This window comes from Drosophila ficusphila, unplaced genomic scaffold (genome assembly GCF_018152265.1).
Source record: "Drosophila ficusphila isolate 14025-0441.05 unplaced genomic scaffold, ASM1815226v1 contig_2, whole genome shotgun sequence".
NCBI classification, from domain to species: Eukaryota; Metazoa; Arthropoda; class Insecta; order Diptera; family Drosophilidae; genus Drosophila; species Drosophila ficusphila.
This window is the reverse complement of record NW_025064094.1, coordinates 352275-368972: the sequence shown is the minus strand read 5'-3', so window position 1 is coordinate 368972 and position 16698 is coordinate 352275. Positions and strand designations below refer to the sequence as shown.

Sequence of the window (16698 nt, the reverse complement as noted above, 5' to 3'; positions counted from 1 at the left end):
TGTCTTCCAACCAAATCCTGCTACCAATGCGTTTACTTTGCCGACTCTATCATATGAACCCCAGCCTCAACATGAGCCAATTGAGTTTCACCCAAACGAAATCGTTAACATCACCAAAAGACAAATGAATCCGAAAAAATCCCCGGGCTGCGACCTCATAACTCCCAAAATAATCATTGAGCTCCCATACTGTGCCGTTTGCACTCTCACCCAGCTATTTAATGCCATCGCAAAACTTGGCCACTTTCCAGTGAGATGGAAAAAGTCAATTATAATAATGATAGCAAAGCCGGGGAAAGACCACACTATCCCCACGTCGTATAGACCTATAAGCCTACTCTCTTGCCTATCCAAACTCTTTGAAAAATGCCTAATGACTCGGATAAACACATACCTGAGAATCCAGGAAGGAATCCCGTCACACCAATTTGGGTTCCGTGAAAAGCATGGAACAATTGAGCAGGTCAACCGGATAACATCCGAAATTCGGAACGCGTTCGAAAAACGGGAGTACTGTACTGCCATATTTTTAGATGTCTCTCAAGCATTTGATAGAGTCTGGCTAGAAGGTCTAATGTACAAGATTAAGACAATGCTCCCCTACAGCACCCACAAGATTTTAGAGTCTTACCTTTACGACAGAAAATTTGTCGTGAGGTGCAGCACTGCTATTTCTGACGATTACACTGTTGGAGCTGGAGTTCCTCAAGGTAGCGTGCTAGGACCAATTTTATATGTCCTGTACACAGCAGACATCCCGACAAGCACACGTCTAACAACATCCACGTTTGCCGATGACACAGCTATTCTTAGCCGCTCAAAATGCCCGATTCAAGCAACTGCTGTTGAAAAGTTGCTGTCAGATTGGCGAATTAAAGTGAACGAACTAAAATGCAAGCACGTTACGTTCACTCTGAACAGGAAAAACTGCCTGCCGATTACACTAAATAACACCCTACTCCCACAAGCAAACGAAGTAACATACCTAGGAGTACATCTCGACAGAAGACTAACATGGCGCCGGCACATTGAAGCCAAAAGAACACACCTAAAGTTAAAAGCCAGCAGCCTTTATTGGCTTATCAACGCTCGGTCATCTCTTAGCCTTGAATATAAAGTCTTGCTGTACAACTCGGTCCTAAAACCTATATGGATGTACGGCTCCCAGTTATGGGGGAACGCCAGCAATAGCAACATTGACATAATTCAAAGAGTTCAGTCGAAGATCTTGAGAACTATCACCGGGGCACCGTGGTACGTTCGCAACGAAAACATACACCGCGACTTAAACATTCTACCAGTCAAAGAAGTGATCGCTGAACAGAAGGCAAAGTACTTAACCAAGCTATCGGTGCACCCTAACCACCTGGCGAGAGGTCTAACAAGGTTGAGCAACCAATCACGCCTTCGACGAAATGACTTGACCTGAATGCAGTCTTAGTATACTGCTAGTTAAATTTTAATGTTAAGATTCGCCAACTTATTGTTAGTCTCAAAATTAAGAGTAGATTCAATAAATAAAAGCAAAGCTATATAAAAAAAAAAAAAACTCCGACCGGAATGCATCATGCATCTTGTATGCTACCCCACCATGCCGTCTACAAGGCAGAAGGTCCTGCCACGAAGCAGAGGATAGTGTTCGACGCATCCCCGAAGACGAGCAACGGGAGATCCCTAAATTATGTTCTAGTCACCGGACCCCCTCTCCAACACGACATGTCTGCAGTTCTCCTCAATTGGCGAAAATATCTTTATGTTTTTGCAGCTGACATTCAGAAAATGTAACGCTGCATTGATGTTCACCCGCGGCGGATGGAACCATCAAGGCATAAGCGTTGTCGACTCTGACGTTCGGAACGGCATCCGCACCATACACGGCCATAAGAGTTATACACCAATTAGCGCAGGACGAGAAGGATTCTTTCCCAAGGGCCGCCGAAATCTTAAAGGAAGAAATATATGTGGACGACATACTATCTGGAGGGCACACCATGGAGGATGCGAAAGAAAAATAAATATCCGCGATTGTTAGCGTCTGTCCCGCAGGAACATCGATCTATCTATTTATACTCAATATATTTATTTTAAGTTATTATTATTATTATTATTTGTTTTATTGTTTTCCCAGGACTACAAGCTATTGCTTATTTATTATTGCCCTAGTCACATTGAATTTAAATTTAATTTAAATTTAACATATATATATGCTTAAAGTAGCTTAAAACTATAATTTAGAAATTAAAAACTAAAAATTAAAAAGTTTAAGATCTAATTGTTGAATTATTATTAGTTTTATCTACTTTTTAATTTCAATTTTAATTTTTTTTTCGTTTTTAATTTTATTTTCCTTTTTATTTTTGTTTTCATTTTTATTTTTCATTTTCATTTTCATTATGCTGTATTTTGATATATTCTTAATACCGCCCTTTTGAAGAGCGTATCATTCCCAATTAGTTTTATTGAACAAGGTAGTTGATTCCAAATGCGAATAGCGTGAATAAAAAATTGCCTTTCTGATGTCAATGTTCTGTGCCTTTTAACTATAATGTTTTTCGTTCGTTCTGATGAGGCAAACTGAAGTTTACTGTACAGGTACGCCGGTTCTTTTGAATAGATAATCTTGTGCAGAAATATTAAAGTTCCAAATTGCATATAGTCTTTTATACTTAATCCTAATATATTACATGCTAGTGTCGAGACATGATCATACAACCTCAGACCGTATACATATCGAACAATATTGTTGAAACAAACATTGATTTTACGGAAACTAACTGAATCACAATTTGCAAAAATTTCAACACCATACATTAAAGTTGGGACAAGACAGGTTTTGGCAATTAATAGCCGAATGTTCATCGGTAGATAGTTTTTTGTTGTATGTAACATTCTTAGCAGACCATAAGTCTTGCCAGTTGCTTGATTTATGTTATTGTTCCACGTTAATGTTTTATTAAATATGACGCCCAAGCAGGGACCGCAAATAATAATTATGAGTTTAAAAAAATTGAAGCCCAAAACAGTCTCCAAAAAATTTGGAAAAAATTGTCATAAGTTAACTTTTCATTGCGAATTCAAAAACAAGATAAATGTTTTTTTTTCCAATTTTTATGAAAAAAATTGATTTTTAATACCTAAAATTAATTTTAATAATAAAAAATTAGTAATAATTATTAAGAATCAATTTTTATATAAAAATTACTCAATAACTTTTATTTTCAATTTTTATTATATAAATTGAAAAATAAAAATTATTCGATAACTTTTATTTTAAAAATTGAAAATAAAGATTGAATCTATATATCTTTTGATCCGTAGATGCCATATCCAATATATATATATATATATGATCTACACATCAATACCTTTCAGATGGTATATAATATATATAAGTATGTATATATATATATATATATGTTTATCCGCTTATGTGCCTGTGTAGTATTGGCAGTATTCATAAATAGCCCAACTATTGTTGCTGCGGCTGGGAAAGAGTAGTTCATTAAATTATTAATCGAGATTAAATTACACAAATTTTTTAGTTTTTAATATATAAATGGCTAATTATTTAATTTCAAAAACATTAACTTTTGGACTGAGTCTTCGGCAAGGTTGCATCTTAGATCAGTAATTACTAATTTAAGGGCCGAAAATGCCCTTTCAACCGATACCTGCGTAGCAGGCTATATATATACCATCTGAAAGGTATTGATGTGTAGATCATATATATATATATATATTGGATCTGGCATCTACGGATCAAAAGATATATAGATTCAATCTTTATTTTCAATTTTTAAAATAAAAGTTATCGAATAATTTTTATTTTTCAATTTATATAATAAAAATTGAAAATAAAAGTTATTGAGTAATTTTTATATAAAAAATGATTCTTAATAATTATTACTAATTTTTTATTATTAAAATTAATTTTAAGTATTAAAAATCAATTTTTTACGTAAAAATTAAGAAATAACTTTTATTTTGTAATTTTTTGCTCTTTTAATTATAACCGTTACAGTCCCTGCGCCCAAGTTAGCCGTATGGTTCACATATTCAATAGGTGGATTATTGACATAGAGTTTTTTTATATTGAAAGTGTCGATATTATTTTTGTATATTATCAATGCTTTTGATTTTGATGGGTTTAGACCAAGTCCATTTTGTTTTGCCCATACACTTAATTTTTTAAGCTGCTCATTACAAAACTCAATACATTCATTGATTCTATGTAGTGGACGACTTACATACATTTGTACATCATCAGCATACAAGTGAATCAGTGGACCATCGCACACAACATTGACTAAGTCATTGACATATATCACAAAAAGCAAAGGACCAAGAACAGAACCCTGGGGTACACCACGTTTCACATATTTAAAAGACAAAGAACAAGTGGACGTTACAACAGCTTGACATCTATTACTTAAATAAGACGAAATAAGTTTAATTGCCGTATCAGAGAAGAAAAACAGTGAACGAAGCTTTGTGCAAAGTATCATGTGGTCAACAGTGTCGAACGCTTTGATATAGTCAAGAAGTGTTAAAATAGTGACTTCGCCTTTATCTAGGTGTTCTCGAATTTCCTCGGATATTTTAATGACTGCTGAGGTACAGCTTTTGTTTTTCCTGAAGCCTGATTGCAGATCGGTTATTAATTTGTTATCGGAAATAAACTTGTTTACTTGAATAGCCATTACATTTTCGAACACCTTCGATAAAAATGGCAAAATCGATATAGGCCTGAACTCACAACTTCGTCCTTTGGGCACAGGAATAATTTTAGCCGCTTTCCATGCATCGGGAAATGTGGATGTCATTATAGCTGTATTAAAAATATGGGTTATATATGTCAAGATTTTGGGAGTGAGAATTCTCAAAAATTTATGGCTTAGGTCATCAAGTCCCACGGCGTTTGATTTAATCCTGCAGATGCCTGATAATACTTCGCTTGGGCTGACACATGTAAAATTAAATCTTGTATCACAAATATGAGTTGGGGGATAATTCAGATATATATTTTCGGTTGCTTCTCCTCCACATTAATATTTTCTATTATTGCGCGCTTCGGTTTTCCTATACCTAAACTTTTAAGACGATTCCATGTTGCTTAGTGTTCACTGCGTTATCAAATTTACTACTTAAATAGTTGCTCTTGGCCGAACTAATAAGTTTATGGATTATTTAATTTAGCTAATAAGCTTTTTTATTAGCTGTGGAAATTAAAAAAATAACAAGAATTTTGAGTTCGATTTATGCGAGAGCAGCGATTTTATTTCGACGAAATGAGTTATAAAAGTTCCGCGAGATCGAAAGGAAGTAATACAATTGAATTGAATCAAGACGCGGATCAGCCGATTGCTGACCCAAAGTAGAAACCGTCAAGCAACGAGAGAGAGCAAATAGAAAGATAATGAGAGAGCGAGAGCGATGGTAATTATGCAGATAAGCTAAGAGCTAGCATTAAGAGATCCTAAATATCTGCTGCGGCTGGATGACCCGACATACTCCCCCCGTTGGAAGTCTGGCTTTCAACAGCATCCTTAAGGGGCAGCAGACACAGCTTATTAACTGCTCGTTTTGTCACTTCTGCTGCTGTCTTGAGGACTGCAACACGAGCAACTCCATCTCCACCACACAGAAGCTCAACGACTCTCGCTAGGGCCCACTTCATCGGAGGCAAGTTCTCGTCCTTGACCAGCACCACGTCACCTACAACCAGGCCAGGCTTCGGGGTGCGCCATTTGGAGCGCTGCTGCAGTAGCGTCAGATATTCTTCCTTCCATCGGGTCCAGAAGACCTGCTACAAATAGGCCACACGTTGCCAGCCATCCAACCGATTGAAGTTAAGGGCGGTCACATCCGGCTCGATGAATGAGGATGGTGGGCCACCATTCAGAAAGTGGGCTGGCGTTAGCACATCCAGGTCAGCGGGATTTTCTGAAATTGAGACTAAAGGCCGGGACTTAACTACTGCCGAGATATGGCACAGAAGAGTCCGCAGCTCGTCGAAGGCCAACACTGAAGGCCCAATAGCGCGGTAGAAATGGTGCTTCGCCGTCTTCACCGCAGCTTCCCAGAGACCACCAAAATGTGGCGATCTGGGAGGAATAAAACACCAATCAATGAGCTCCGCTAGGCAAAAATCCAACGTCGCTTTCTGATGCTCGTCGCTGAGGAACAGGCGTCTCAACTCAATCAGCTCATTGCGTGCACCCACAAAGTTCGTTTCATTGTCCGACCAAATCTGCCGCGTTTTTCTTCTGGTGCATATAAATCTCTTGAGGCCATGGAGAAATGATACCGTTGAGAGATCCCTGATCAACTCCAAGTGAATGGCCTTTGTTGCGAAGCAGATAAAGACGCAAACGTAGCATTTTACTGGGGCCTTGTTTCGCACTTCCGGCTTGTAAAAGAATGGTCCACAAAAGTCAATGCCAGTGACTTCAAATGCATGAGAACCATCCAATCGCTCCTTTGGGAGATCCGCCATTACATGCTCCACTAATCGACGCTTCGTTCGAAAGCATCTGACGCATTTGTTCAAAACCTTGCTCACCGTCTTTCTCCCCTCAATAGGCCAATACTGGGACCGAACTATGCAGAGTAAGGCTCGAGGTCCAGTGTGCAGATTGCGCTCATGAAAGTGGGTAACGATGGCGGCAGTGACAGGATGGCTCCGTGGCAATATGATTGGATGACGGGCATTGAAATCCAGCGACGAGTTCCTTAGTCGGCCATCCACTCTAAGAAGCCCAAACTGATCAATAAAAGGAGATAGAGTTGCAAGCGAACTAGATTGGGCTACTACTCCTTTAGACTGCAAGGATTTAATGTCTTCCCATAAATGAGAACGCTGAACCAGACGAAGCAACAACTGAGTACCGCTTTGGATATCCGAAACCTTAAGATCCGGCTGCCGAATGCGATTGATAAATTTGAAGACGTATCCGAAAATCCTTTGAAGCGAAGCGAAGGAATTTGCAAATTTGAATCAGGCTATGATGTCTACGTATGGCGATTTAATTAGCAGGACCTTTCGACGAAGCTCAAGTGTTGACTTCTCAGCAAGGATTGGGGGAGGCCAGTCAATCTTGGGTCTGCAAAGAAATGTCGGCCCGTTATACCATATAGGGGACTCGCTCAGCTCAGTGGGAAGGACACCTCGGGAGAGAATGTCAACCGGTTCGCTCTTGGATGGCAGCAACTCGGTTTGCCACAAACATGTTGAATCTGGAGGGCTCGTCTCGGATCCAGGACAGCGCAACCGCAGAGTCACTCCAACAATAATACTGTCCCTTAAATACGTTGGTGCCAGCTTCTTCCGAGATGAGCTTAGACAAGAGATCGGCTCCACAAAGCGACCCTTGACTTTGAACAAAGCAACTGCGACTGTCCACTGCACACGATGTAGACACAGGCGCCGTATGCTTCCATGCTGGCATCATAAAATCCATGGACCTGAATCTCTAAGTTTGGAGACAGAACTAGCCGAGGGAAACACAAACGCTTGATTTGCACAAAACTCCTGCATATCGAACTCCATTCCGTATTCTGAGCTTCAGGAAGGCTTTCATCCCAGGATAACCTTTCCTTGCACAATTGCTGAAGGAAAATTTTCGCTTTTGCTATCACCGGACCAACCAATCCAAGAGGATCATAAAATCGTGCAATGGCAGACAAGACAGAACGCCTACAGGGACTTGAGGTCAACTGCAAGACAGAAAAAGAGAACAATAGCTGATCAGAAGCAGGATCCCAGGCTAAACCCAGAGTTTTGGTAAAGTCAGTGCCGTCATCAAACTTCAAATATGACTCCTTTTCTTCGTCAGACACTCCACACAAAGCCGCTGGCACGTTTGAGCATCACTTTCTAAGTTTAAAGCCTCCTCTGGACAGAATTTTAGAGGTCTGATCTACAATGATGATAGCCTCGTCCACGGTCTGGGCTCCAGATATCAGACCATCTACGTAAAAGTCGCGCTGAATGACCTCAGCTCCAAGCGGAAACGAAGAATGCTCGTCTCTTGACAGCTGATGCATAGCTCGCACAGCCAGAAATGATGCAGGCTTCGTGCCATAAGTGACGGTGTCCAGCTTGAATACTTGCAGCTTGTCCTGTGGGGAAGTCTTCCATAAAATGCATTGCAAATAGCTGTCCTCTGGATGTACCTTGACACAACGGTACATCTTACAAATGTCTCCAGTGATGGCTACCGGGTATGAGGGAAATCGAATTAAAATCTGGAACAGGGTATGTTGAATTACGGGGCCTGCCATGAGCAAATCATTGAGAGAGTAGCCTGATGAAGTAGCGGCAGATCCGTCAAAAACTACGCGAAGTTTTGTAGTGGAACTATCCTCCTTTGTGACGCAATGATGAGGCAAAAAGAAGCGACAAGAAGCGAGGTCTGCGCCAGCAACTGTTGACATGTGCCCCAAGTCAAAGTATTCCTTTATAAAAGCCGCATATTGGGCCTTCAAGGCTGGCCGACGATCTAGCTTCCTCTCTAGGGATAGGAATCTACGATAAGCTTGCTGGTAGGACTCACCCAATAATTCCAGGTTGAGCTTGGCAGGCAAACGAACAGAATAGTCTCCAGCAGGGGAACGAATGAAATGCTTTTAAAGTGCGCCTCACAGTCCAGTTCTTCCTTAGTAGCATGCGCAATTGGCTCCACGCAGCTTTCCACCTCCCAAAATCGACGAAGAAGATCATCAAGTCGATCTAAGCTATTATCCCTACTAACGATAGGTAAAGGAATGGTCGAGATTAACGATGAGCCATTGGACACGCCATATCCTCCGGAAACAACCCATCCCAGGCGAGTTTTTTGTATAAGCGGTAATCCAGGTGGGAGCTTAATTTGCCCAACGCACAACAGCTCGTAAAACAAACTGGCTCCAATCAAGAGATCCACACGCTGAGGGACATAAAATGTAGGATCAGCTAATTGTATGTTTTGCGGTATTTTCCAGCTGCCGATGTCCACATTGAAACTAGGCTGTCGCTCAGTTATATTGGGAGCAATAACTGCGGTTATGTTCACCGTGTATTCAGAGGTTCGGGACTGCATCGTAATATTGACTGAGTGACCATTGGTAACAAAGCTGGAATCACCTATTCCAGTCACAGAAGCCGAAGTCTTTATCTTCTTTATTTGAAGCTGATCTGCGAAGCGAGATGTTATTAGATGCATCTGAGAGCCGGAGTCAAGAAGGGCTCGACATGGAACGAAAACTCCAGACCGATTTTTTATGAGAACAGTGGCAGTGGCTAGGAGCACAATGTCAGTACTGAAATCCTGAGCATCCAGCCGCAGCAGATATTTAGATTCTCTTAATGCTAGCTCTTAGCTTATCTGCATAATTACCATCGCTCTCTCTCTCACTTTATCTTTCTATTCGCTCTCTCTCGTTACTTGTTGGTTTATACTTTGGGTCAGCAATCGGCTGATCCGCGTCTTAATTCAATTCTCAAAAAAAAAAAAAAAAAAAAAAAATCAAATGTTGAGCTAATAAGCTTTTTTATTAGCTGTTGAATTAAAAGACGAAAACTTAGAGTTCGATTTCTGCAAAGGCAGCGAATTTATTTAGCAGAAGCGATTAACAAAAATGGTCCGCGAGATCGAAAGGAAGAGTTAGAATTGAATTAAGACGCGGATCAGCCGATTGCTGACCCAAAGTATAAACCAACAAGTAACGAGAGAGAGCGAATAGAAAGATAAAGTGAGAGAGAGAGCGATGGTAATTATGCAGATAAGCTAAGAGCTAGCATTAAGAGAATCTAAATATCTGCTGCGGCTGGATGACCCGACATACTCCCCCCGTTGAAAGCTTGGCTTTCAACAGCATCTTTAAGGGGCAGCAGACACAGCTTATTTACTGCTCATTTCGTCACTCCTGATGTTGTCTTGAGAACTGCAACTCGAGCAACTCATCTGCACCACACAGAAGCTCAATGACTCTCGCTAGGGGCCACTTCTTCGGAGGTAAGTTCTCGTCCTTGACCAGCACCACGTCACCAACAACCAGGCCAGGCTTCGGGGTGCGCCATTTGGAGCGCTGCTGCAGTAGCGTCAGATATTCCTTCTTTCATCGGGTCCAGAGGACTTGCTGCAAGTAGGCCACACGTTGCCATCCATCCAATCGTTCCGTCTTCCTCCCCCCAATAGGCCAATACTGGGATCGAGTTATGCAGAATAGGGCCCGAGGTTCTGTGTGCTGACTACGCTCATGAAAGTGAGCAATAATGGCGGCAGTGACAGGATGGCTCCGTGGCAATATGACTGGATGGCGGCCATTGAAGTCCAGCGACGAGCTTGGCGATTTTATTAGCAGGACCTTTCGACGATCATCAAGGCGATCTAAGCTATTCTCCTTACTAACGCGAGGTACAGCAAAGGGCGAGATTAATGAAGAGCCATTGGAGACGCCATATCCTCCGGAAACAACCCATCCCAGTCGAGTCTTTTGAATAAGCGGTAATCCAGGAGCGAGCTTAATTTGTCCAACGCACAACAGCTCGTAAAACAAACTGGCTCCAATCAAAAGATCCACACGCTGAGGGATATAAAATGTAGGGTCAGCTAATTTAATGTTTTGCGGTATTTTCCAGCTGCTGGTGTCCACATTAAAACTAGGCTGTAGCTCAGTTATATTGGGGCAATAACTGCGGTTAGGTTCACCGTGTAATCAGACGTTCGGGACTGTATCGCAATATTAACTGAGTGACCATTTGTAACAAAGCTCGAATCACCGATTCCAGTAACAGATGCCGGGGACTTTATCTTCTTTGTTTGAAGCTGATCTGCAAAGCGTGATGTTATTAGATGCAGTTGAGAGCCCGAATCAAGAAGGACTCGACATGGAACGAAAACTCCAGACCGATTTTTTACGAGAACGGTGGCAGTGGCTAGGATCACAATGTCAGTACTGAAATCCTGAGCAATAAGAGCAGTGGATGTGGAAGGTTCGGCAGATGGTTCTACGACAGCATTGAGTGAGACAGCGGCAAGAGCTTCTGGAAGCTGTGATCCTGCCTGTGGAGAAGCTGAGGCTAAATTTCCCAAATGAAGGAGGGTGTGGTGTTTAGCTCCGCATGCACGACAATTGCTGGAATTGCACTGCCTCAATTGATGCCCTATCTTAAGGCAGTTTATGCAAAGAGAGAGCCTCTTTACTTCTTGAAGCCGATTTGCAGGGGGCAGGGCATTAAAATCTTGGCAGTAATGAATGGAGTGACCAGAAGCATTGCAGAACGAACAAATCCAAGGGTTAATATTTGTGGCAACAAAAGCGGATCTACGAGAATTAGACGTTCCGTTGTTTCCCACCTGATTGCCAGACGCATAGCTTGCCATGGCGAAATCCATAGTCTCCAATGTTCTGCATCGCTGCTCCAAAAATGATGCCATGGATTCCCACGTCGGAATTAGATTGACGAATGCTGGATCCTCTAATCGCTCCTCCCATTTGGCCTGGCTCGCAGGATCTAGCTTTTGAAGCAGTATTTGGACGATGATGCATCCTGCGATTTGTTCCGTCGTGCCCAATCCCTTTAGAGCACGAATATGAGCGTAGAATTTATCTGACAGATCACGAAGCATCGAGACGGAACCACTCTGCACTGCCTTAAGCCCCAGGATCTCAGTAATGTGTGCCTGAAAAACCAAACGACGATTATCAAATCGGTTTTGCAATAAGTCCAAAGCCACAGAATAATTGCCATCCGAAATTTCCAGCGAGCGGATGGTTTCCAACGCAGAACGTAGATGCTGCAGCTTTTCTATGTTGGTCAGGTCAGGATGACTGTCTATGATGGATGTAAACATGGAATAAAAATCTGCCCAATTCGCATAACCTCCAGCGAATTTCGGAAGTTCGAGAGCGGGAAGTGGAATCACTCGGCGCAGAGCTTGTTGCTGTTGATGGCCGAAATGACCGGGCGTATTACCATCAGCAAAGGTTGAATGCTGAAGCAATTGCGAGGAGCGCTTTGTGATCTCCGATCGAACCGTCGACTTAAGAATAACGACGACGTCATCAAATTTCTCGTCCAAGTCGTTTTCAATCTCGTCGAAATCCAATTCCTCAAGCTCGCTGAGAACCTTTTTAAATGCTCCTTGAAGTTCCTCAATAAGCTCCAACCTCACATGAAGGCCAACGCCGAACTTGAAAGAGATTCCATTAAACGCTCCACTCTATTAAATAGTGAATTTGCCTTGCGCTTCAGAAATGTCACCCTGTTTGAGCTGCTGTTGCCGATGACGCTTACCGAATTTTCTGAAGACATGTTAAGCAGCAACAACAACAATAATAACTGCAGCAGACTCGGTGGGCAAAATTCGGCTTCAGCGGGAAGATGAACGCAAAAGGGGAATAGCGAAAAATGATCCGCTACTGGTCTATATATCGCCTTATGTACGAGTTTGTGTAACAATTTGTTTATTTGCACAAAATTGTTTATGGCAGTTTAACGCACAATCCAGCTGCAACACAGATCAAGTAAAATATGCAGCCTGGTAAAATAAATTAAATTTTTGTGACTTGCACTGGGTCTTTTTTATGCACAAATCACGTCGGGGTCACCAAATGTTGAGCTAATAAGCTTTTTTATTAGCTGTTGAATTAAAAGACGAAAACTTAGAGTTCGATTTCTGCAAAGGCAGCGAATTTATTTAGCAGAAGCGATTAACAAAAATGGTCCGCGAGATCGAAAGGAAGAGTTAGAATTGAATTAAGACGCGGATCAGCCGATTGCTGACCCAAAGTATCAACCAACAAGTAACGAGAGAGAGCGAATAGAAAGATAAAGTGAGAGAGAGAGCGATGGTAATTATGCAGATAAGCTAAGAGCTAGCATTAAGGGAATCTAAATATCTGCTGCGGCTGGATGACCCGACAGTGACTATCTTCCTTAATTTGGCAAAGACGTTGTAATGAGAGTCAGTTTTATATCTCTTCCATTTATGAAATGCCTTATTTCGTTTTGCTATTGCCATCCTAATATCAATATTGAACCATGGGTTTTCCTTCAGTCTTACTTTTTTCTTTTTAAGTGGTACATGTCTGTTATATAGGTAGTTGATGTTCGTTTCTAGCTGTTGAATTTGACAGTCTACTGACGTTAAGCAAAAAATATAGTTCCAGTTTATTAAGTCAAAATCATGGGCAAGGCCGTTGTAATCTATTTTTCTAAAGTCACGGAATTCTATATAATGGTCAGTGTAGTCTGGGTGGGTATTATACGTCAGGAAAAAGAGGTCATGTTTAGAGTAGGCTGGTGCTGCCAATTGGTCATATTTTAAAATTTTCTCAAGATTGTTAACGAAGAACGAATCAATGAGCGTATTTGTCGAATTTGTAAAATGCGTAGGATTTGTAGAATTGACAAGCGCTAGTCCTATCGATTCCATATTACCTAAGAGTCGATTGTCTTTCAACATGTCACAGTTAAGGTCACCAGTCAGAATGATGTCAGTAAAATCAGAGGCAAATGTCGATATAAGGTCTATCAAATGAGAAAAGTCAATATTATTGTTAGGTCGGTATATACAGCCTATTAATATTTTACTCTTATCTGGTGCATTCTTAATTCGAAGGAAAATGTACTCCATTGGACTATCAGGGGGCTTTGGCAATGTACAGACACATTAAGTTTTTTGTTTACATATATTGCAACACCTCCACCACGACTAGGACGATCCACTCGAAACACATTATAACCATCACAATCTATTAATACGCTACATAGATTAGGTAAAAACCATGTCTCAGACACACATATAATATCGACATTAGAGTTAACAAACATAAATCTAAATTCATTTATTTTTCTCTTTAAGCTTTGTGCATTTATATGGCATACGTGTAGGCCAGGCTTTCGACTAGCAAGTATACGAACTAAAGTTTCACTGTTCGCATTGGATTTTGCGTTAGCTGAAGTCATATTGGGTAGTTATAAATCCTGTTAAATAATTGTCAGTGTACAGCATAATGAAAATTTTTAGATAATAATATAAGCTTAATAAAATAGAAAAAGAGTTAACACGAGTGTGATTAAGGAAAATAAAAATTAAAAGGGAGAAATTGTGTTCGTTGATTCAAGAATAGTAGTTAGTATTAAGAGCGAAAAGAGTGAGTGCTACTGTTTATGGGATCTCTTTTCTTCCAAGCTAAAAGCTCTTGGTAGCTTTCAATTGCAAAGATCTCACTGGTTTCATGCTCTTTAATGTGCACCGCTCCCCTCCGCGCAAAAACTGCAACAAGCTGCTTATTCTTTTTCATGCGCATGGCCTCTTTGAAAGCCTCGTACGCACCTTTCGGAAGCTGCTCATTAATATAAACTACAGCAGGAGAGTCAATGCCGAAGTGCTTTAGAGTCAGCTGCTGCTTAGTTTCTCTTCGGTATGCCGCCGTTGCTCTTAGAATGGCTGCCTTGTCTCCAACGCGTTCCAGTTTAACCATGATCGCTGTGTCGACCACAGTAGTTGTCGCGTTTCTCCGTGTTGTTCTGTAAATTTCTTTTATTGCCGGCGCGGGTGTAATGTAAAGGTTGAAGCACATGGTGTTAAACAAATGTTTCAATTTTTCCCCTTCTACCTTCGGCACACCATGGATCCTCAGAGTGCTGGCCACGTTTGCCTTTTCTTGAGCCACAAAATTGGACTCCAGAACTCCCAGCTTCTGCCTAATCGCATCCAAATCAGCAACCTCGCGCTCGAGGTACTGCACACGCTGTGCCAATTGTTGGACCTCGCCAGCCAGACCCCCCAGGCGCTCCTCCAGTATATGTAGAAAGCGCTCCTCAGCCTCTTTCATTTTAGAGGAAATAAGGATGGCCTGCTCTGCAAACCGCTGGTCAATAAGCTGGATCAATTGGGGCGACGGAGCATCCGATGATCTCCCTCCACCCAGGTCGGTTGCAGTGTTTTCTCGCTGACGCTTAGTTACAGGTGGCATTTTTGTTGCTTTGTAATTAAGTTTGAGTGTTTATTCTTCAGTGTTTTATGCTTTGTTTTGCGTTCTATTTGAGTGTTTCCGCTTATTCTTTCGATTGGGCCTTGTGCTATTATTTTTCCCAATTCCGTTTTCGTTTTCGTTTCCGTTTTGACGCACCAAATATTTAGAGTTTTGTATTGATTGTTTATTTATTATTTGGCCAGATCGTATTTTTGTGGTCTATGTTTCCAACTTCGTTGCCTTTTCTTGTGTTTCACGCACTTTTTGCGAGATAAAAATCGATGCTGTCAGACTCTTTTAAATTGGGATACAAAGGATCCGGTAAAGGCGTTGGGCATGTATTGGCTCCCAGACTCCGACTGTTTCGGTTTCAAAATTAATTTTGACTTTCCAGAGTGCACGACGAAAAGGACCTTACTGGCTGCTATCGCGCGTCTTTTCGATCCCTTAGGTCTGATAGCTCCGGTCATCATCGTTGTGAAGCTCATTTTAAAGGAGGTTACTTCGGTCAAGGTGGCGAACAGCGAGGGAGTGCAGGTGTCGTTGGACTGGGACTCACCGGTGCCGGCAGTGATTCTGGAGCGTTGGCGAGCGTTTCTCTCCGACCTCCCAGGAATCGAGGACATCGCCGTCAGTCGGTGGACGGAGTACAATCTCGCCTCTGTAGCCGTTCTGCAGTTGAATGCCTTCTGTGACGGGTCGTCGTCGTCGTATGCTGCCGCTGTTTACCTGCTAGTCGAGAACGTCAACGGGACCGTCGGCACGACCTTGCTAGCGGCCAAGACGAAGGTCACACCAGTCAAGCCCTTAACGATACCCAGGACAGAACTGAGCGGAGCAGTACTGGCAGTCAAGCTTGTCTTTTGGACGGAAGCCACTATCGTCTTGCACTGGCTGAAGGGAGACTTACAAAGGTGGAAGACCTTTTTTGCCAATCGAGTGGGATTCATCCTGGACTATTTTGACTCAAGTCAATGGCGGCACGTGGGTACCGAAGGCAACCCGGCGGACTGCGCGACCAGAGGACTGACATCGAAGGAGTTGCAGAATTTTGCCTTGTGGTGGAGAGGGCCAGGCTGGTTGTCGCGCGAGCGAGATTATTGGCCGAAGCAGTTTCCCAGCTCGATCTTATCATCCGAGCCAGCGCTGGAAGCGAAAGCGGATAAGCTCCGGATACACCATGTCTCTCCAGTCCCTTCATTTGTCGCCCGTTTTTCCACGTATAATCGAGCCGTTCGAGTGGTCGCCTACCTAAGGCGTTTTGTTTACAACACTTCGCACAAGCCGAGCCGACGCGCAGGAGCCTTGAGTATACCCGAGCTCGACGACGCCATGTTCTGCATAGTATGGATGGTCCAGAAGGAGTCTTTCGCGGCGGAACTTTGATCCGTAAGAAACTCAAAACCGCTTCCTTCCCAGAGCAAGCTATTGCGGCTGTCCCCCATTCTGGTGGATGCCATTTTACGGGTACGAGGCCGTCTGAGGTTCTCTGCGCTGCCGCCGGACAGACGCCACCCCATATTTCTTCCCAGTACCCATCATTCTACCGATCTGGTTATTAACCATTCCCACCTAGCAACGATTCACGGAGGTGCCCAGCTGACCGTGGCTCATACGCGCCAGCGGTTCTAGATCATCACTGGAAAGCGATCCGTGCAACGAGTGATACGGAAATGCGTTCGCTGCTTTCGCGCCAACCCAACCATCTCGTCGCAGCTCATGGGAGACCTG

General features: G+C 42.4%; 2 protein-coding genes across 2 annotated transcripts; one reads left to right on the top strand and one right to left on the bottom strand.

Annotated features, from left to right (window-relative positions):
- Positions 1-5806: 5806 nt before the first annotated feature.
- LOC122319796 lies at positions 5807-6496 on the bottom strand. The gene has a single exon (XM_043207590.1). The coding sequence runs from the start codon at positions 6494-6496 to the stop codon at positions 5807-5809; it is 690 nt and encodes a 229-aa protein (XP_043063525.1).
- An 8807-nt stretch (positions 6497-15303) lies between these two features.
- LOC122319795 lies at positions 15304-16353 on the top strand. The gene has a single exon (XM_043207589.1). It carries the CDS (start codon positions 15304-15306, stop codon positions 16351-16353), a length of 1050 nt encoding a protein of 349 aa, XP_043063524.1.
- The last annotated feature ends 345 nt before the right edge of the window (positions 16354-16698 follow it).

What these genes read in the sequence shown, in the direction of transcription:
- LOC122319796 (XM_043207590.1), bottom strand. Translation starts at nt 6,496, where the DNA reads ATGGCGGATCTCCCAAAGGAGCGATTGGATGGTTCTCATGCATTTGAA.
- LOC122319795 (XM_043207589.1), top strand. Translation starts at nt 15,304, where the DNA reads ATGTATTGGCTCCCAGACTCCGACTGTTTCGGTTTCAAAATTAATTTT.